The sequence below is a fragment of the Stegodyphus dumicola genome, chromosome 5, assembly GCF_044657685.1.
Source record: "Stegodyphus dumicola isolate Sdum_Otavi_A_Nest chromosome 5, ASM4465768v1".
Taxonomy (NCBI): Eukaryota; Metazoa; Arthropoda; class Arachnida; order Araneae; family Eresidae; genus Stegodyphus; species Stegodyphus dumicola.
The window spans coordinates 60450804-60473491 of record NC_140772.1 but is presented as its reverse complement, the minus strand read 5'-3'; the positions used below and the strand labels follow the sequence as shown (position 1 = coordinate 60473491).

The following is a 22688-nucleotide window of genomic DNA, read 5'->3' as shown; positions in this document are numbered from 1 at the left end:
TTTGTAATACTGCGCTAATATTTGAGGACATCTAAGCATTATTTGCTGTGATAATAATAAATTTTGTTCCTTTTTCATCGGACTTGTGCATTCATTTCGTAACGAACCCGTACACAAGCAACAATTTTTGGTGTCAGAAGTGGGATTTGAATGCCAATAACAAGAGCGATGGAAGAGCAATTGAGACAACTCATCATTGCTGCGTTCCAAGAAAAGATGGAAGCTAGCCAAGCATCCTTTAAAGAAGAGATTAAAGTGGGAAGCCGTTAAAGAGAAAATGGATGTTATTCAAAAATCCGTTAAGGAAGAAATGGAAGCCGTTCAAGCTGGTCAAGAAAAGATTGAAGCAGGTCAAGAAGAAATGAAAAGGGAAATTACTTGCTTAATAGAAAAAAAAATTGAGGCTATGGAAAACAGAGTGGAGATGGTTGAAAAAAGAGTTGGAGAAATTGAAGAAAAGGTTTCTGCTGTCCAACAACAAATCGAACAACAAATTGATGAGAGAGTTTCTGCAGTTGCCAAAGAATGGATACTTTAAAGAAATTCGTAGCGACGGCAGGGAGCAAGAGTGATGATTTTAAATTCTTACCGATGCCTGCTCGTCCATCTCTGAAGTTATCCACATATGATGGGAAGACATCCTGGGAAGTGTATAAGACCCAATTTTCTATCGTTGCGAATGCGAATGGATGGGATTCCCATACTGAGGGCTGTCATCTCGCCGCTTCTCTGAGAGCAGACGCAGCGGATATCCTTCAGACTCTTCCCGAAAACAAAAGGTTAGTTTTCGAAGCTCTGTACGGCGCGTTAGAGCTGCGCTTTGGAGAGAAGTGTTTAAAAGACTACAGCAGGCCTCAGTTAAAATCCCGTCAACAGAAAAACACGGAAACACTCCAGGAACTTGCCACGGATGTTGAAAGGCTGTCCCACCTCGCCTTTACGGAGTGCCCGAGAGAAACGTGGGAAATCCTGTCGCTGCAATATTTCATCGATGGCATCCGGGACCCTGAAATACAGAAAGCATTGCGAATGGCGGATGTTAAAGATTTGAAAAGCGCTTTAGTGTACGCCATGAAATTCGAGGCAGCCCAGCAAGCCACTCGTAGAGAACGCTACCCAGTCAGAGCTGTGCGAGTCTACGAGCCAGTGGATCAATTGATGGCTCGTTTAGATGATTTATCCAGACAAGTCGACGCTTTGATACGGAGTAGCAGTGAGAACAAAGTGGCTCGAAGGTGTTGGAGATGTGGGTCTGAAGGTAAAGAAAGCCCTAAAGTGCCCTAAAGAAACCAGCTCTAAAGTGCTGGAACTGCGGTGTTGAAGGCCACCTACGAAGGAACTGCAGAACACCCCAGAGCACGGAAAATAAGGCATAGCATTTAAACAGGCAATTAAATGCCATGGGAAGGAAAAGGAGTGACAAGAAACCAAAGTGCTGGAACTGTGGAGCTGAAGGCCACGTACGAAAGAATTGCAGAACACCCCAGAGTACGAAAATTGAGACCATTTCTCAGCAACGACGCAAGAAACAAATTAATGACCATATCAAGGAACGGAGGTTGCCAGATAATGAAAAATCTTGTTTTAAAGCACTCAAGATTTCTACAGTGAGTGGCAACAGTAACGGACTGTCCATCAATGGGCACATCGATGGAGTTCCTTGCAATAGGATCATTGACACAGGAGCTAATGTTACCATCATTCGAAGAGATTTAACTGAACAGTTTAAAGATAAACTTATTTGAACGTCATCCTGTGTTACCCTTCAGATTGCATCTGGTGATAAGATCGACATAGCTGGGAAGTTAAACGTGAACATCATGTTTGGAAGTGCCGCCTACCATCACACGGCATATGTGGCGGATATTACAGATCCATGCATACTCAGATTGGACTTTTTAAGGGGACTCATACACCTTAAAACCTATAAGATGTTCGAATAGGTGACTGTTGCAAGAATTAGGATAACTTATTTATTTTAAAAGCAATTACTACCAACATTTTACAGCTGACTACATAATATAGCTGCTTTCTGAAATAGCAATCAGAAAGTTTGTGTTGCCACAAATATTTTTATAATTTAATTCGCTTTGTGACAACATTTTTTGTCATGTTTCCAACTTGCGCACACAGTTTAAAACATTCTGTTTCATAATTTAATTCCATATTTAATATATAGCTTTTATAACATTTGGAAACTACTGTGAACCTAAAATTCTAAAAATTTCATGTTAAATTTTTATTTTATTTTGAGTTGAGTTTGTAAAATGTATTTGATTAAAAAAATTTGTAATGTTTTCGTCCATAAAATTTTTCAATATTAAAATATTCATCAGATTGTTGGTTCAGTTAGAAAATAGTGCCCATATAAAGAATTCCATCTAATTTCAAGTGTGTACCATTAGCCATTTTTAAAATATCATGCGCGCAAGGTGGAAACATGGCGAAATATTTTGTCACAAAGAGGATTAAATTACAAAAATATTTGTGGCAACACAAACTTTCTGGTTACTAGTTTCCAAAGCAGCTATATTATGTAGTCAGCTGTAAAAGGTTGAAAGTAATTGCTTTTAAAATAAATAAAATATCCGAATTCTTGCAACAGTCACATATTCGAAGATGATTAGGTGTTTAAGGTGTATGAGTCCCCTTAAGGAAATACAATTTTTTCCTTAGACCTCAAAAACAGCAAACTGCTGTCAACATCTGAGGACACGACTATCCATCGTCAGAAGAGATCCTCACTTGGAAACGCCTACGCCTTTTCTGGAAGACCCAGTTCAGAAAGCTGCCGAAATCATACTAGGGTCGGAAAGAAACACCAAACTACCGGCTATAGGTGAAGACCAGATACGACATGAGAGCTGCTGGACATAGATTAAAAGAAGGAGACAAGGTGTGGTTGTGGAACCCGATTCAACGAAAAGAACTCAGTCCTAAATTACAGTCACCTTTGGATGATCCATATACAGTCCTGAAGAGACTGAATGACATCATGATCCGTAAGTCTTCGAACTCTAAACCTAAAGTCATTCATTACGACAGGTTAGCTCATTATTATGGCCATAATACGTAATGTACATAATTGTAAATAGTGTAAGACCATGGTCCTTTTTGTTTCTAAATGTGTATTTAGTATTTGTATTTTGTATTTGATAGCATTTGATTTGTTTTATTTATTGTTCATGTTGTTTATTATTGTAATGTAATGCCTATTGTATTCATGCCTTAGTTGTAAGTTTGGCTTCCTGTCCAAGGATTGTACTGCCCGGGACGAGCAGTCCTTGGGAAGGGGGCAGTGTTACGGATTTGGTATTTAAATAGCTTGTGTTAGTTGAATTGTAAATTAAATGGTTTTATTTCCCGCGCAGTGAAGCGCGTGACGAATATTAAAAGAAAGCTAAGCCGGAAAATTGAAAATACAAGAGCGCGTGCATGTAACATTTAATAAATATCTCTCTTTGATTTCGAGAAAGTACTAGAAAATTCTCGCGCGCGATTTTAAAATATTATAAAAGGATGAAAACCTCTCAGTTCGTTGTAGTGACTTAGTTTGTTGTTGTTTAGAAAACTGCTGTTGTTGATTGTAGCGAATTCGCGGATTAGCTTTCTGTAGCTATTTTGAATTAAGTTCTTTTGAACTTTTGAGTAGTTAAAAGATAACTACTGTGAGATTTTGTAATACTGCACTAATATCTGAGGACATTTAAGCATTATTTGTTGTGATAAAAATAAATTTTGTTCTTTTTCCATCGGACTTGTGCATTCATTTCATAACGAACCCGTACGCACGCAACAATATGTAATCAAACTTTCTTGAATCCGAATCGAACTACCAGTTTTTGTGATCCTATCTATTAAGCCACTCATCTTAAAAAGAATCCCTTACTTTTCAGCGCTAAGCCATGAGATTGGGTAGGATTATTTAATTTAGGTTAATTAGTTTTTAGTTAAGTTTGTACATATAATTAGGTTTTAGAAAATCGATTCCTTTACAACGTACGTCAAGTGTGAGAGAGGTATATGAATTTAGTGACAAAATCTGAATAGACGATAATGTGGAGATAAAAATGAGATAGTGTGCATAGTCGAATAACATTCTTATTTCTTCCTGTAAATCTGCAAGCAAATACACCAAAAGAAAAGATATTTTTATGAACGCAGTTGGAAATACTGACACAGGTTTTTTTTTTAAAAAAAGGAGGAGTAACCATTACGGCGTAACGTCATATCTTTATCAGACCTTACTGACGCGGGGGGAAAATATTGCGTTTAGTAATTATTTTTCCCTCTTCAAACCCGCAATATTTTGCTACGCTGGGGACAACATTGCACTGGCAGCTCTGCTTCACGTAAGAGAAAACGCAGAGAAACCAAAAGGTCTTTCTTTGCACTTCTAGGAGGAACCTGTTTTCTCAGAAAAATTTGTCTTTAAATTTTGTGTCGAGTTGTTTAAGAGTTTATTAAATAGACGGCTGTCAGTTGTGAATATGTCGCGTTATTCATAACTAGCATCCAACGTATCGTGATTAATTGTCTGTGGGCGAGAAGGTGTACGTCCAATAAGATTCATCACCAGCTGTGTGAAGTGTATGGTGATCAAGTAATTACATACCAGATGATCGCAAATCAACGTACGTTGTCTGAAAACAAGCGCATGCAAATAGAACTTCTGGAAAATTTCCATTGGAATTTACGGAAAAGATCTGATAGCTGAAAACCAATATCATACCTATCCACGTCAATAAGAAACATTTCTGAGGGACACACTTCTACCAGAAGTAGAAAGGAAGATAACACAGAAGCATACTATGCAGAAGCTGAATTTTATTCTTACTGGTTTATCTCCTTTCTTATTTACGCAAAAGAGTTATCAACGCAATTGTTTTTCTCGAATCGTAACGTATTGCTACTTATGCGAAACATATTGTTAAATACAACTACTATCAGGTTCAATGTTTCTCCTTACTTGCTTTGGGAACATGCAAAGACCTGACTCGGAACAGGGAGCTTACTAAAGCTATGTTCAATAAATGTGGGAAGTAGACAAGATACACAGGAAGGGTATACGAAAGCCTTTATTTTTCACTCTTTACAATAATTTCCGAACTTCGGAATACAGAGACCAACCACTTGTGGTCTGAACGTAAGAATATAAAAATATTTAACTAAACTCTAACTAAACTAACTTTGGATTAATAAACAATTGCCTACTTGAAGATTGGCCATATATTAACAAGAAGCCGTATGTAGTACAGAGAACTGTTAACACTACAATACGTTTAAAATTATCAAGAGGATTAAACCTCTGGCCTGGAAGGCAACCAGCAACCGAGTAAAACTGCTAAGGCAAGCGGCCTGCTTCGACTAACTCCTTTCTCTCTTCTCGCTTGGCAAAAAGCCACAACTTAAGTACTTGGCGTTCGCCAGACAAATTTGCATAAATAAGTTAAAGCTTTTAATTCTGGCCGGAAGTAGAAAATAAGAAGTGATAGTAAAGATTTAAAATAAAATAAACATTAGTAAAACTTAAGATCCTTACACTACTACCGGAAAGATGTAGCTAAAAACCTTCCGTTCAAACTAATGCTGCGAGAAAGCACTTTTAGGAGCGCAATGCAATAAGAAACATTTTCGAAAAATGCGTTTCTTCCAGGACAGGTTTGAACGGAAATTTTCTGTCCTTAGCTTTGAGGGAAATTTTGCATAGATCACTGTGCGCAAAACGTATGTCGCGTATGCAATTTAACTAATAAAGGGTACAGCGGTGGGGAAATGTGAAACTAATACAGCGGAACGCTGGGGACAATATTATATTACGCCAAGGAAAACAAAGCTGCCAGCTCTGTTTCGCGATGAAAGTAATGTGAGGAACCAGTTAGAGGAAAGTTTCCTTCTGTCTAGTCTACTTCTGGGAGGCCTTCTTTTGTACTTTCGGAAGGAACCTATTACCTGGAAAAGTTTCTTATCGGGTTTCAAATAGACAGATCTAATAACAGTTTTAGTACAGATGACGATTTTCAATAAGTTGCCCGAATTTCTGAACAAGAACCTTCGAATAAGCTACCATAAATGTAATTATTTATAGTACCGTGTTCGAAATTGTAATTGTTCGTAATTTTCATCCTTTGAGCAAACGTGACGACGATGCAGAAAATAATTTTGATAGTAAATTTCCATATATAATAAAAAGAACTATATATTTTATATATTTTTATAACTTATATTTTCATGTGCTCTTAATTTTTTTATACTTCAGGGGAGTGCAATAAACATTTTGATTGACTCCCCTAGTAAGTACAGCAATTAAGTAACTTGTTTTAATGCTTTAATTAATGTTTAGTATTAACACAAAAATTATTAATGTAGAAATTTTAAATTAAATTTATCCTTTATTTTACGAATTAATCAGAGACATTGTTTAATGAAGACATCTCATACTTCCTCTTCCAGCATTTTTATGCTTGTATTAATTTATTGCCTTTTTTTCAAGCGCAGAGATTACAGTGGAATTCTTTTTCAACGGCTATCAATGAAACGAATTTGCAATAATTAAAGATAAGTTTCTTTTTCTTCTTACATTTCGTTTTCTGAATTAAAGCTTTCATTATTCGCTTTTTGATTTATTAAAATTTTGCTTTCATTCTAAATTAAATTTAATTACAGATATTTAGCTATTTCATTACGTCTTGTTGCTCAACAGATATTTTGATTGGACCTTTTATTCCGGCTTTAATCCATTCTCATTTTATTTATTTATAAGTGTTTTAGTTTCATTCGCTTCATGTTTTTTTATACATTATATAAAGTAAATGCAACCTTATTTTTGAGGGTAATGTATTTCATTAAATTCAAGACATCTTTAAATATGTTTCGATTACTAAGCAACTGAAAAGCTTTTAAATATTCAGACTTTAACGTAATAGAAATCCAGTTTAATCGTTTTGCTTCGTTTTCTTATTTTACGCCAAAGGAGTCTTGAATAGAATAATAATGAAGAATGTAAACTCTTTTTATAGTGTATTTTATTTTTAAACGATCAAACATAGCAAAATTTTAGCTTTTGTTAAAACATTAGAAACATTCTCAGACAGTTTTTCGAGAGATTTTTCCATAATTTTACGTTACAATATCATGCACATATCATCCAGTCACTGTAAGTTGAGTATTGCCACGGAGAAGCTATCGAGATAAGTGTTGCCACTGAGCGAAACATAATGTGTTTAATATATAATCCATACTTAACCAGTTCTTAGTGTGCTGTCTTTCGGTAAAATGTAAAATTTTTAATTGATCTTTAGAATGTAATCAATCTTAATTGCCTAAAAAATTTTTAAAAAAATCTGAAAGGTTTCAGATTTTAAATCACGTCCAAAGGGGCGTTTTTTTTTAACGTTTTGTGTGTGACCTTTATTTATTAAATATCATGTCCTTTGCACTTAAACCATAAAATTCAGTTCAATAGCAATGTCGCAAAATAATTTTAAAATGAGCATATCTTTAGAATTTCCGATACACAGTTTCGCGGGCTGGAGATAAAAAGGTTTTTTTTCCCACGTAGAGTATTGCCATTGCTCGCTTTGAAATCCTGGAGTTTGTTAATAAAAATTTTCGTTAAAGGTTTACAAAATATGAAATGGATAATAAAACAAATTCCAAATTTCAAATTTTGTCTTCCCCATGCCCATATTCGTAGGAGGATTACGTCATTCAAAATTCGATGGCTCTATATGCCGTTGTTTATCAGAATGCGAGAAATATACATACATTTATGCATATTTTTCATTATTTAATTTCTTCAAATATAGTGCAGGACTCTAAAATTTGGTGGCAACAGGTTGAAAAATGAAACGGACATTTATAGTGATTCAATGCAAAATCGCAAAACGAAAACAATAGTCCTTCAGGGACAAAGCCAATTTGGACTAATAAGTTGACAGATCTATACCATAAGCTCATTTCTTGGTAGTTTCAATCTTTGGTTTTTTCTTAAATAATATATGCAACTGATATAAATTAAAATGTATTATTGTTATCAATAAAAGATTTTCAATTATCATAGATTACGTTTTGGGTTCAGATATTTTTTTTTTTTTTTAAATCTCGTGGCTGAGAAATATCAAGTGTTCTGAACAGTTTCTGTGCAATATTTAATTGAAATACTTCAGTTTCGAATTTTAATTCCAATTAATCGGAGACAGTAAAATTTTTATTCATAGCAATAGCAACTGCCCATTCTCAAGAGGGCTAGACAATAGATATCATTATGGGTACAAAAATGAAATAATTAACTTTTCTTAATTTTGCAATATTTCATTAGAATGGCTTTTTATCAGCACTAGCATACTTCACACATTTTTAAGAAAATAATAGGATTCCCAATTTTATGAAATGCTGTATAGACAGAAAGTAATGGTATAATAAATAACAGAAACTGAGAGAATTTCTTCGTGACTTCGTTTTTATTTAAATTTAATTTGAAAGTTAAAAAGTTGAAAGACAAAGCATAGCAATGATTTGTTGTAAAAGAACAGTATAGACTATGTTAGAAACCAGCCTCACTATTCTACTGGATATGAAGTGAAGCAATCGATGAATTCTTTTCTAACTGTATAAAAGAATTGAATTCAAGAGACACTTGTTTTATTCCCCTCAACTGTGCACGTGAGTGTGCGATGCAGCAATGTTAAATTCGATCCTTTCCACTGCATAATTTCTTATGCTATTAATTAAATATAATTTGAACATTAATGGATCTTTTAGTGATTTATTCAAATGTTTCGATGGCTGTTCAGCATCAGTTACATGCGCGAAAGCCGCTTTACAGTAGTTTCATCCTACACAGGAGTATTTCTTGCCATAAGTGCGGGATTAATATTTAGCAACTGATTAAGCAATATGGATGTTCGGAGAGATAATGAAAGACTTTTTTTGTGTTCGAATAAAATAAATACGGCACTTTCGAAAGGAATCCAAATGTCAACGAATTTTCAGTTTTAGAATTTAGTTCAAGGAGAAATTTGAAAGACAAACAAGCTGCCAAGAAGAAATAGTGAACACTATTTTGCAATATATTGATTATTCTGAATAAAGTTATGAAAAGGATTTATCAGGGTCCGAAAAATATACAGCTAAATATTACGAACTGATCCCTAAAATAAAAGAACGCGTAATCGGAAGCAAAGTTAAGGAATCGTGGACGCTGAAGTATTTGTATTCTACTGAAAAGAGACAGTTTAAACTTCCAAAGGTTGACATTTCTCTTTACTGGGGAACATTTCGAAAATATGTAAACTGATGTAAATTATAGTGAACACTATTTTGCAATATGTTAATTATTTTGAATGAAACTATGAAAATGGTGTAAGGATTATATTAATTTATCTAACAGTCAAATTTTGAGTTAAACTTCCTTTCCTATCATTTCTGAATTTCAGCTTACAACTTCCGGCTAGAACATAGTTTTAGAATCACGTTTGAATGCAAATGAGGAAGAGCGGTATTTAACCGCGAAGTTATAGCGTCTTAGAGAGAACCAGAGATTCTGACTAGCACGCGTCCGTCTTTTTAGGCTACTCCCTCTTAAGCTATTATTACGCTCAGCCGTACTTTAGGCCCTTGATAGCTTCGCAGTCAATTAGCGTTAAGAGGCCAACTCTGTTAGAATTTTGATAGCTTCGGCTATATCTCTTTAGTGAAGATTAGTTTAGTTTATTTCTTAGTCTCTTAAGTTCAAGCCCGAGTGTCGCCTTTATTGGATAAATCTTTTAAGAGTTTAATTAGATTCCTTGAACAAGACGTGTAAGGCGAAGAGATGGTTTTGTTGTCTCGTAGCGGTTTTGGAGCTAACGCAAAGGTTAACAAAAAAAGACTACCCGAATGCGTTCCATCGCGGTGCTGGTAACTGTGACGAGCCAAGGAAATTCAGGTAGGCTAAATTCCAATATCTTGTTTTGTGGTAAGAGTTATTTAATTCAGGTATGTTTTCATGAGTAGAAATTTTGGTCTTGAAGATTAAAAAAACAGATTTTGAATAAAAAGGAGCCTCCTTTTGCTGTTTACGAACAGTCACAAATCTAGAAATTGTAGATATAAAAATAAATGTGTCCAGTGCAATAGAAATCATTATGTTCTTATGTATCCTAATAGAGAATTAAATGGAAAGAAAATCAAAATTGAAGTTACCGAGACTAAGTCTTTATCCAATGACTGCAACGTTAAAAATGTTCTATTAATGATTTTAGCTTTGAGAATACGGAATAGAAACTACAAAAGAAGGTTAAGGCGATTGTATTTGCAGGGTCTCAACGCTCGTATCTGAGCAGCATAATAATTAAACATATTAACTTGAAGCCCAAATGTTAACAGAACTCATTTATGGATTTTTTAGAGAGAGAATAAATCTACATCCCGTGGGAACGATGTGTATGAAATGTAACTCGGTACAAACAAGAAATCAAAATCTCTGCACACAAGTGCAGAACACTTTTTCTGAAAATCTATTCTATAGTATAGCTCCAAGAGTTTTTGATATTGTAACCATTTTAGAATTAAAAGAAGGAGATTTGTTAGTGCCTGATTTAAGCCTTAAATAATCAGAAATTGATTTGCTCCTAGAAGTAGATGTTGCAGGCCATATATTTGCTAGTGCATCAATGAAACTGAATACTTGACTGGTTCTAATCCAAAACAGATTTGGTTGCACTTTAATTGGAAAAAATGCATGTCTCTTGACTTCAGAGATTGTGAATAATTTGTGTTGTATGGGAATAAGAATAATTTTCTTAATATTGGATCTTGTGTTCTCTAAATGACACTATTGAACTATGGAATCTTTATATTTTGAGTATCAGAGAACTATTACTAGCATTCAGTATGTGAATGTTAGCAAGAAACGTCTGTTTTCTGATAGAATGGATTCATTTCAAAATAATTCGACTTCTCTTCCTAATGGAAGATACGAGGTATCTCTACTATTCAAAAATGAAATCCTTTTTGCGGAGTAACAAAAACTGAATCTGGAAAGAGAAAAAATTTGCTTTCTAACAGCCAGTGAAGGATATCTAGATGACCATCGTTTTACATTTAAGGAATGGAAAAGGCTAGGAATTAAGAAATGGAACAAGATGAAAGGTAAATGAATTTGAACACTATTTACTTCATCACCCTGTAATTGAAGAAAACCTAACCTAGAAAATCAGACCAATCTTTGATATCTCAGTGAAAGAGGCAAATAAGCCACTCAGCAAGAGAAGAGGCAATAAGGATTTTTGATTTAGGAACCAAACGAGTTAATTCCCGATATAATGGATAAATTTAGGTTGTGTCTCATAGGAGTATCGTCAGACGTAGAAAAATATTTCCTGCAATTAAATATTAATCCACAACATAGACAAATTCTTTTTGTTTTCGAAATTGAAGAAATTTTTTATTGAAAATTCGTCTCTTACGAGCCAAATCTAGAGCTGCACCGCTAAAGGTCACGTGGATTCAGAAAGTAGAACTAATGTCGTCAGAACCCTCACTCCACTAGATTAACTTTTGATTTGTCTGAAGTAAAAGTTATATTTTAGGGTGATTCTATGATGGCTCTTTGGTGGATTCGAGATGCGAACAGTTGTTTATTTTTTGTTTTCAATAAAGTGAAGAAATCAACAGTTTTCCACACTAGGCAACTGGCGCCACTGTAGAAGACATTAGGTTAATTGGAAAAGCCAGAGAGATGAAAAATTAGCAACCGACTTCGCCGGGAATCGAACCACGGACCTCTGGAATACCGGCCCAGCGTGCAGAAGTACTACACCACGAAGGCACGTTTATGGAGGATATTCGGCTGACAAGTTAATAACTAAAGCTCAGTGGTGCGAGGGCCCATCATGGTTCTCCGAAAATTCTTAGAAATAACCAAATAATAAAATATTTTTTAAAAAGGAAATGCATAAGAAAAGAAGAACAGCTTCATTTTGCAAAGTGTGGACTTTCGAAATGAAAACTCACTTGAATATTTTTACCAGACCTATCCAGAAAATTTTTCCTTTAGATCTATCATCTAATCAATTTTGTGATTCTTTTTCACAAATTAAGTAAAAAAATAAAAAAGTCAGCAATGCTGATCGGTCTCGGAGCGTTCTAAAACAGATCTTCTCTGGATGCTCAGACCACTCTATCAGGAAAAGCTGTTAAAGAGCATCATTGTTTTGATCTGTTTAATATTTATTAAGAATTGTGAGCCCTCTGCAGTAGTTGTAGACTGAGAAAGGGGGAAGATGTTAGAGACCAGCATCAATATTCCACCGGTTTTAAAGTGATGTGATCGATGAATACTTTTCTAACTGTGGGAAAGAACTGAACTCAAGAGGCACTTTTGTAATTTTTTTTCCTTCAACTGTGTACGCGAGTGAGCTAGGCAGCAACAAAAAATTTATTTAGTGATATACTTAAATGATTTGACAGCGGTTAAATGCGCGAGAGCTCCTTTAGAATAATTTGATCCTACAGGATAATTGATGATTTTTCAAGCCGGATACTTAAAAAAAATATCCCACTATAAAGTTTATCAGTATTTAGTATGTTTAGTATGTGTAGAAAAAATTCTAACAGTGTGCAGAAATTATGAAATAATCATTGTATTTTATATGCGTTGTAGACTCATTATTTTCCTTCCTTTTGTTTTATTATTCGAATATCGAAAAGATTTCAAGTAACGTACATGCTTTAAAATTTGCTTTGCAATGAAGGAGAAGTGAGCCTCCTTTGAGATTTGCTTGGCTTTGTTTTTATATTATTTTATTTTTGACATTAATCTTGTTGGCAGTTTTCATGTTTAGAGATAAAAGCGAGCAAAAAATACTCTTATACATGATAAGAAAGAATGCCTTTTTTGTGACAGCGTTTACAATAACCAGTAATTTAGTTCTTAAATTTCTCAGAGGTGAAAGCAGCTTACACATTTAAGACAGAATAAAAAGGAGGCCTTTTTCCCCAACAAACTGTTAAGGATTATAATACTTTATTTTTCAAATAGGAGAAATTTAAATTTTATTCCAAATAATAATAAATAAACACCTTGCGATGTTTAAATTATCTAAAGTAGCAATATTTCTAAAACTACAGCAAAATAATTTAATTCCCTATTTTTTCTGTCTTTTCTATTTCAAAATATAGTATTTAAAGAAGCAATTCTTTCGCTTTAAATTGGAGCTCTAATCTTTTTTTAAGACTTAATTTATATCTGTCCTCACATTGTCTTAAATCACTTTTATTCTGTTGAGTTACTATATTTTACAGTTCTCAGGATGTTATAGTATATTGAGGTTTCGTATTATTTTTTATGTAGATACTCGTGTGTAATAAATACAAAGTAAAAGGCAGTTTAAAATCCATTCGAATTGCACGCTGAAAAATGTAAATGTCTTATTGCACTTTTGGTTTTGACATGTTTTGCCTTCTTTTTCTTGCAATTTGCCAGTGTGCTTCTTGTTTTTTGTATATGTTTATTCTCAACTGAGTATTGGATAAATTTTAAATGCATTATTTATTTAAATTTATTTTTAATTATGTATAGTTACCAACTATCATGAAGAAGACTTGTCTTCACCATGATAATGTAAAGATCCACTTTTTATACTCCATTTTTAGATTCTCACTATCATTACATTATTACTGGAATCCAAGTGTAGTTAATACCTCTTTAAGACAGCTTAGGAAAAAAAGAAATTAAATTTAGGCCAGTTAGCACAGTTCCTTTTTCTCTTTGCATTTAAAAACTTGATTTAAAACAGATTATTTTATTCTCACTAACAGCTTTAAACTTAGTCTTCCCACTTATACTTTTATAGAACGGAAAAACAAGAAATTTTGAACAGAATCAAACTAACACTTAAAAGAGTTCGCAGGTTTAAAGGCATAATTAATTGGTTAGAAATAAAAAATAAAATTGTGGGACTTAAGGCCAAATTCACTTTTGTCAAAACAGGCAAAACAAGCAATATTATTAGCATCATCTGAAAGAAATTCTACAAATCTCTTACTGATAAAGTACTTAATCAACCAATTACTTCGATTCCCGGCGAAGGCGTTTGCTAATTTTTCATCTTGCCTGCTTCCAAAAACCTCCTCCTGTCTCTACAACATAATTGAACAGAACTTATTTAATATACACAATAATTATCGTATTTAATATAATTATGTAAGCAATTTATTTAAAATAACGCCATATGTAAACATGTCAGAAAATTCTATTTACTAGCGGGAAAGCCCGCCAGATGAGCGGTCTGCGGCCAAAGCAAAATATAAGTTCTATATTCTATGAAAAGTTCAGTGCGTGGAACGATAACTCTTGATCCAGCATTCTGTCTAGAGATGACTTCACAACCTAAAACTTTTCCCATAATTCTCTTCAAAATAAGACTTGTTGCATTTCAGAGTAGCACATATGGATTTAGATTTCGTAGAAGTATAATTATAACTTCAAATTTCAAATTCAAACAATGAAATGGCATCCCAAAAGGCGTTAAGCTGTGGATGAATCCAGCTGATATGTGTCTTATTCATCTTTTGGAATCTGTTTTATGGTCTATTTCATATTTTGTAAAACTTAAACGAATTTTTGATTAAGAAACTCAACAGTTACAAAGCTAGCAGTGGTGACACTGGGAATAAAACAATTTTGATCTCCAGCTCGCGATCCAGATTTCCAGGCAGTCTATCAGAGATTCTAAAGATATGCTGTTTTTAAATATTTTAGTCCAATGTGGAGTTAACCTAAATGCTAAACGCTCTCGAAGCGTGTATGTGTCTATAAATGAAAAAAAAACGCCCTTTGGGCGTAATTTAAAATCTGAAAGCTTTCAGAATTTTCCTTTCATTTTAGAATAAAATGTAGAAACATTCAGCACATTTTTATTTCATATTTTTAAAAATTTACAAGTTTTGGTTTAACAAACTCTACGATTTGAAAGCGAGCAATGGCAACACTTTTAAATACAAAGCATTTTTATCTCCAGCATGCCAGACTGTTGCCATTCGAAAAAAATGAGAGCGAAAATTAGCGTTATCAGAGCTTTTAATTAATATCTTGTCTTATTAAAGCCATGCCAATAACAGAATGGTCCTGATGGTTTCCCACGAATTTTTGAAATCCGGGAGTAACTCTCTCGAAAGTTAATTTCCCGCCGTTCCGAATGAGATGTTTTTACAGACAAACGAAAAGACAGATGCGCGTAGTTTTTAATAGACTAGATTGTTTTATTTAATTCAATTTGTTAGAATTTATTCGAAACAAAAAACAAATATAAAAACATTGTAGAGACAATAGGATTTTTTGGAAGCAGGAAAGATGCAAAATTAACAACGCCTTCGCCAGGAATCGAATCGCGACCTCTGGAATACCGGCCCATTGTGCAGACCACCACACTACGAAGGCATGCCAAGAAAGTGGGAGAAATACCTTATAACATACAGGATACTCTTTCTGGTGACCACAGTTCAGCAAATGTTACTAGTAATATTACGAAGATCAACTATAGCTTATTTTCCGTTGATGGAAGATTGAAAATAGTAATCACAATGAGTATTTTACAAAGAAAACCAGTATTTGCAATTCATTACAATGCTGTTAGGAAAATTATTTAATTCACAATACAATTGGGAAAAAAACTGTTAGGTCCTTATCTTTTCGTTTCATTCACGTGCGCAAATCGGTAACTCTTTGTTCTAGCGCAGTGTTTCTTAAACTTTTTCAGTCTCCATTCCCTTTTTATCACTAGGATTTTTTTCGCGACTCCTGGACCCCATAATATTTACGAATATTTTGTGGGACCCCATATTGCGCAAATCCCACACACCCGTAAATGAAACCGTCAATTTTTTCACTTGTACTGTAATATACTATTGCAGTTTAAGGTCATTAACTTTAGTTTCTAATTTTAAGACATGTAACAATTTAAATAGGTAACAGACGAAATGGCAGCGGCACGTGCAAAGCAAGTAAACTGAACGTTTATATTATAAAAAGAATGCGTCGAAAATTTTTCGTTTTTTTCTTTGTCTGTATTGTCTTACCTTTATCTATTTTCAGATACTACATTGTGTAAAAATGTTTGGTAATTGTATAATTATTATAATAAGTTAAAGAAATATCAAAACTGCTAAAAGTTTTAGCGACCCCCTGCTGCAGGTCCCGCGACCAACAGTTTAAGAAACTCTGTTCTAGCGTATGTGCAAATCCATAATCGTTTGTTTCTCGCCAGCGCAGAAATGAACCAATCCACTTTCTAGACAAGGCCATTACAGAAGAGAAGTAAGGTTTATTCATTTAATCCGTGCCGTCTATTCACGTCTTCTTGAAATGCTTATTGCAGAAATTTTTAATAGCTGCTGAAAGATATAGCTGAAACCCACCATACTTGTCACCCACTGTAACTGATCATGCTACACTCTGTTGGTATTTAGAGATGCCCCACAATCACAAATGTAATAATTTAATTAACATTTGTATTGGACATCAATCAATAAACAACGGTATTATTTCACTGAGGAAAGCGAAATATATATATATATATATATTCACCTCCCTTGATCTTGCATTCAGGATCAGAACCACTCCAAGTAAAATCTCCTTGGCATACCCTTTCCGAATTGCCAAACAACCAGTAGCCTTCGTTGCAGCCGTAGGTGACTTTCTGTCCAAACATCTCCCCAATTACTTGGACTTTGCCATTTTGAGGAGGTAAGAGAGGCTGACAGTGTAGATCTGGAAATGAAATTAGTAATTTGAAAGAAGTGATAATTTTAAACAGGCAGCAATGCTTTAATAGTCATAAACTTATGCACATAACATTTAAATATACTCCACTGTTGCTAAAAATATAGTTAGCCTTTAGAATAACATATCATTAATATATGTTAATATGTGTACCGAAACACAAGCTAGTAATCAATGTACATTATGTAACCTACAAGCAAAACAATATTAGTTTTACAAGTCATCTTTTTAAATTTTACAGTTGTAGGGTTTATATTTGTTTTAACTAACATTTATTTTAAGTTTAAGCTATCTTTCCTGTCAAGCCTTTACTTTCCCCTAGAATTGCCAATGCCAGAGTATGTAAATCGTAGTAGAACGCGCAGACTATTCAAATTTTAGCAGAAGTAAATTGAGTTTAAATAGAAGGGAAACGAGATTGTAAGTGTGCTTCTTGAATCGCGAGAGTGAAGGTTGCTAGGTAGAAATTTTAAGAACCGCGCGTTTCGGCCTGTGTGCCTATTTCGGCAGTTCGTTGAATCTTTCAACTTCTTAATTAGGAAGTTTGCTGAATCTCAGCTGTATCTTAGAACGCGGTTAAGTTAGTTACGATTATAGAGCCTTGTAGATAGTGATTTCGTTATTTATTCATCCTGTCATTTATTTTTAGTTGTACTTTTCTATTTTGTTAAACCGCCGGGTCGGCGTAGTTTGTGAGCGTCAAGTGAACGCAGCTGTGATTTCTAAAGTGGAATAAAAAGGGATTTAAACCCTTCTTACAAGTTTGTGTACTTTACAGTTCATAGCAGTCACTACTACTGTTGCTGACAAGTTGGGGCAACGCAAGATCATACAGTATATAATACTGCTATATGAGTTCTTCATGTAGCAGAATTGTGAAAATTATAACAAATAATCCAACTGTCAGATTTATCCTTTACTTAAGTTCTTGTTAAAGGATTTTATTCACTGCCTTCAAATAATGTAGAGAACACGATTTATTGATTTAGAAAGCCATTCTTTCCTTTTTAAAGTTTGGAATAAAAGGTACAAATAACATCTTTCCTTTACTGAAATAAAATCATTCATATACTGATTTCGCAAAATGTGCATGATAAAAAAACTCTGCATCGTTTACTAATGCAGCAATAGAAATGTTAGAATTCAAAGGAAAGTAATTTTTTTTTCTCTTTTGCCTCAATAGCAACATGGGATCATTAGCAATCGAAGTACTTCAAATTATTCCTTAGGGTTTAATTACCCTAAGTGAAGAATGCAGAGTGAGAAGTTCCTTGAGAATCGTTACGTTCATTTGACGGATTGAATTTGGAAACGATTTATTTACATACGATCCGAAGCAAAACTTCTTTTATGTGTTTCTGAATCCTAAGTTCAAGCACTAAATTTTCAGTAAATCGAGGCAATTTTGCGATTTAAAAAAATAATTATTACACCAAAGACCGCTATCTGCAGACACCCATGCTGCTCGTTTATTAAGAATCCATCACACTATAGATGTATTTAAATGTATGAATTAAACTTCGGAATAACAGTTCTTCTCCATTATATGAGAATACAGTTTTCTTGTGGAACCTTTATTAAAATAAAATTGCATAAAGCGTTGAAACGATTGATTTCACTTTATGGGAAACACTTATAAACGCTTCTAGATCCCAAAGTCAATTGTGTCTTAAATAAATTATGAGACCTTAAATAAATACAAAACATAGGAATAAGATTATAAATAAGCAGAATCTAGAAACTAGAAGTAATATAATTATGTAGCGAGTAGAATCGCTTTTCCGATAGGGGTAGCAATTATTCTTTTGCATTTTATCTGTCTATTATTAATTAATAAACTAAACTATTTAAAAGTAATAAATTCCGTTCATAAAAATATTTTTTTCTTTTCTAAACTAATTGATATAAACAGAAATGCTCTTAATTCATAATGTATCTAATTAAAAGTATTCAATATTTTTTACGAACTTATATTACATATATTTTCGCTTTTTAAATACAGAACAGATGTATAATGTTTCCATGTTAACCTAAATGCATATTCATCCAAAATACTGTAAAATGTTTCGCTACTCTTCCTATCTCTATTGGTAATCTCTACTGATAAAACACATTAAACTTTAAAAGATCATCCTTAAAATCCCTTTAAGGGTCCTCCTTTTTAAAATTTTGGCACTTTTCGACTAATCACTAAAAGGTAGAATTCCTATCACATTCTGAAAGTATTTTTAATATAACAGCGGTTTTCTTGACTTTACACTAACTCGCAGTTAAACACATGTTCACGTTGACTGATGCTGAATTATACTGTTCTGAAATAATGTGGTAATTGATTTCATAATTTGGAAAATGCAACTATTTGAGACAAGATCCTGCACATGTTACAGATTTTTTTCAATTACATGACTGTTTTACAATTTAGGGAGAAAACGGACCAGCTATTCTTTTCATGAATAACCAATTAATGGCTAGTTCACTGATTCTTTTCTACGGTTTTAATCCTTTTTTTAACAATCTTTCTCATTCTTGTCATTTTACTGACTTCCTATTTTATCATAGAGGGACAGAGCAAGAAGTACGTCGCTGTCAGAGACCTTAGAGCTTTCTAGTCATGTTTCTAAATGAAAAGCAAACATTCAACAATATGGGCTAGTTTTAATTCTATGAATGTTACCTATTTGTCCTGAAGAAAAATATTAAAAAAAGTTTAAGAAGAATTCTGAGAACATAGTCCCATGTTTCCTTTCAATAGCTCTAACATAATATAAAGAACAAGGAGTGTTGATGCAAGAAACTTTTAATTTAGAGCATTTGTTAGATAATAAATTATATGTAAGCTTGAAAAATCAGCAAAAACCATAAAACTTTGGAAAGAGTTTGACAAATATTCTTAAATCGTATTATTACGCTAGTCAGGGCTAACCGATAAGGATAAACGACTTAAAAATATACTTGATTTCTCAATTAGATATAGACACGACATACGTTCTCTAAATAAAAATGCAATATGTACAAAAATATACATCAAAACGATATTTATTAATAATTATGTATATTAGGCAGTAATTGTACCTACATTATAAATATTAGCATTTGTAATGATGGTGCAATCATCATATATTTATTTAAGTTATTTTACTTCATTATATTATCTTGCTTTCGTTGTTAAGAATATTAGAATTATACATTCTTAGTTAAAATGTTACATTGTAATAATGAAACTGTAACGTATTTATTTATTTTAATTAACCAGTTATTTTATGCTACACATCTTTACTCTCATTTCTGTTTACAGTTACACATTTTTACTGTCTGGACTAAAAATTATGTAAAAAAACTAAAGCTAAAACAGATTATATACAATTTTATTACAGTTCATTTCACAAAAGTCTTTAATGGAAATAGTATTAATTTATTATTTAATGAAAATCTAGCCTTTTAAAAATAATGTTTATTTTGTAAAAGAGTAGGATTTACTCGTATTTTAAATAGAGAACTGGTTATTTAAATAGTTATTTTAAATACAGTTCTTTTTTTCATGATCTTCAGTGCAAGCATTTAAATACTTTTTAAGTATCTTCATGCAATAGCATCAAATTCTATCCATTGCGTAACGCGAATTAAAACTGTTTCATAAACAAAATAAGAAATATTATTAAAAAATAATGTAGGATACCAATTCGTCATAACTATAGTATACTTTACAAAAGAATCTTAATAGAAGTATTATTTAAGGAATTTAAAAAAAGAATAGCAATAATTTTGGAAACTTTTGTCAATTACAATAAAAAAATCTGTTCTGATAAGTTCAAAAAAACACTAAAATTTCCATTGGAATTTAACATTTAAATGTTAAATAATAAAAACTATTAAATGGGATCTTCCGTGATTAAACCGCTAAGAAATAAGATGTTACACAAAAAAATTAAAGCAAATAAGAGAAAAGAGTCCTTAGAAGCTTCCTTTGACATTTTCGTACCATTTGTTCTTTTCATTAAGCTAAGAATAGTAATGATATTCAACGTAAACTACATTTAGTTATAAAACCAATCTCAAGAGTATTTTTTCCCTTCAAATTTAAGTTACATTGTGTTTTCTCAGTGTAAAAAGCAAAATGCTGGAACGGTAAAAAAAGTAAAAAGGAAAATTGTAAATATTTCTACAGCCAGTTCTGTTTTTATGCGCCATTTAACATGATTAAGATTAAATATGGCTTAGAGAAAAATTTATCTTCTTTTTGCAGGATTTGTTCCACTGTAACACAACACAGAGGGCTCTTTTCTAAAAAAATATCAAACTGAAATTAATTCAGAAAATGTACTCCCACGGAAGAGAAATTTCTTAGATTTCATTTCCGTGAAATCTAGTTATGATTAAATGTTTCAGATTTTGTCTTTGTAAAATCCTTTTATGGTCAAACTTGTTGAATAAGTAGTGTATAACGGGCACATTTTGCTCATTAAAATATGAAATTGAAGACCACTTTACCATAACTATGTAATTACATAATAAAATTCAAAATAAAATATTTTTGATTAATAAAGACTTATTTAAAGAAGCTAGATTTAAATCTGCTACAACCGCCAAGAATGGATAATGGTTAGCGACACTGACTGCCATACTGAAGGTCCGGGGGTTTCCAATTCCAGAGGACAAAGGCGTTTAGCTTACGGAGCACCTTTTTAAAATAATTACACTTACATTTACATCATCGAAATAGAAATTTGAAACACTTAAGACTGAGCATCGCTAAAGAAAGAGGAGAACACTATTTCGAGTTTAAAAGAGGAGTTAGAAAATAAGTCCCCTGTGGACAAGAGTGAAGACATCTTGAAGTCAGCTTTCACAAAAGGGCTATTATCCCCTGGGGTGAGGCACGCGCAATTTTAGAGGAGGCATAGATGTTTTGCAACTTAAGGGACACTCAAAATATACAGTGAGCTGGAAGTCCTGGGGAATGATTTGGTTCTATTAAAAGAGGAGGGGAAGACACTGAGAGCCGTCTCACAGGCCTGAACGCTCGGATCCATATTTCAAAATAGGAGCGGAACTGGACCGAGACGGTTTCAATTACATGACGCAGACATAGGATTGCATTCCAAGAAAAATTCATGGGTTTCGTTCTGATTAGAAGGCAAGTGAGATTAGCTACAAGAACAACAAATTTGCCAGATTAAGAAAACATTCAAAACTATATAGAATTTAAAGAAAACATCAATTTAGTTATTGAAGAGATATTATTATAGAAATATTTCTTAAAACCTACTTCGTTCATAGAAAAGTAAAAGTCGTTTACTTTTAAAATTATTTTCAGCAACTTAAGCTCCGATATCCGTCTTTGTGTTTCAAGTGTCTCGCTGCATTTATAAAATTTAATAACTTAACATTTAGTATTAAATATAAGCATTTAATCAAGGAATCTGATGTAATTAACTTGCAAACAACTTATTATATATGTATATTGTAAGGATCTTAAGTTTTACTAACGCTTATTTTTATTTTAAATCTTTACTATCACTTCTTATTTTCTACTTCCGGCCAGAATTAAAAGCTTTAACTTATTTATGCAAATTTGTCTGGCGAACGCCAAGTACTTAAGTTGTGGCTTTTTGCCAAGCGAGAGAGAGGAAGGAGTTAGTCGAAGCAGGCCGCTTACCTTAGCAGTTTTACTCAGTTGCTGGTTGCCTTCCAGGCCAGAGGTTTAATCCTCGTGATATTTTTTAAATGTATTGTAGTGTTAACAGTTCTCTGTACTACATACGGCTTCCTGTTAATATAAGGCCAATCTTCCACGTAGGCCCTTGTTTATTATTCCAAAGTTAAGTTAGAGTTTAGTTAAATATTTTTATATTCTTACGTTCAGACCACAAGTAGTTGGTCTCTGTATTCCGAAGTACGGAAATTATTGTAAAGAGTGAAAAAT

General features: G+C 33.1%; 1 protein-coding gene across 4 annotated transcripts in view; it reads right to left on the bottom strand.

The window, feature by feature from the left end:
* Positions 1-22688, bottom strand: part of Hasp (Hig-anchoring scaffold protein) — an 818047-nt gene that overhangs the window by 337254 nt on the left and 458105 nt on the right. For 3 of the 4 annotated variants that reach the window (XM_085816685.1, XM_085816688.1, XM_085816686.1), the window contains exon 3: positions 16571-16753. The exons of the other annotated variant lie outside the window; for it this stretch is intronic. In XM_085816685.1, coding sequence (XP_085672811.1) covers positions 16571-16753 — 183 coding nt within the window. The remainder of the gene's footprint in view (positions 1-16570; positions 16754-22688) is intronic. 4 annotated transcript variants of the gene reach the window in all.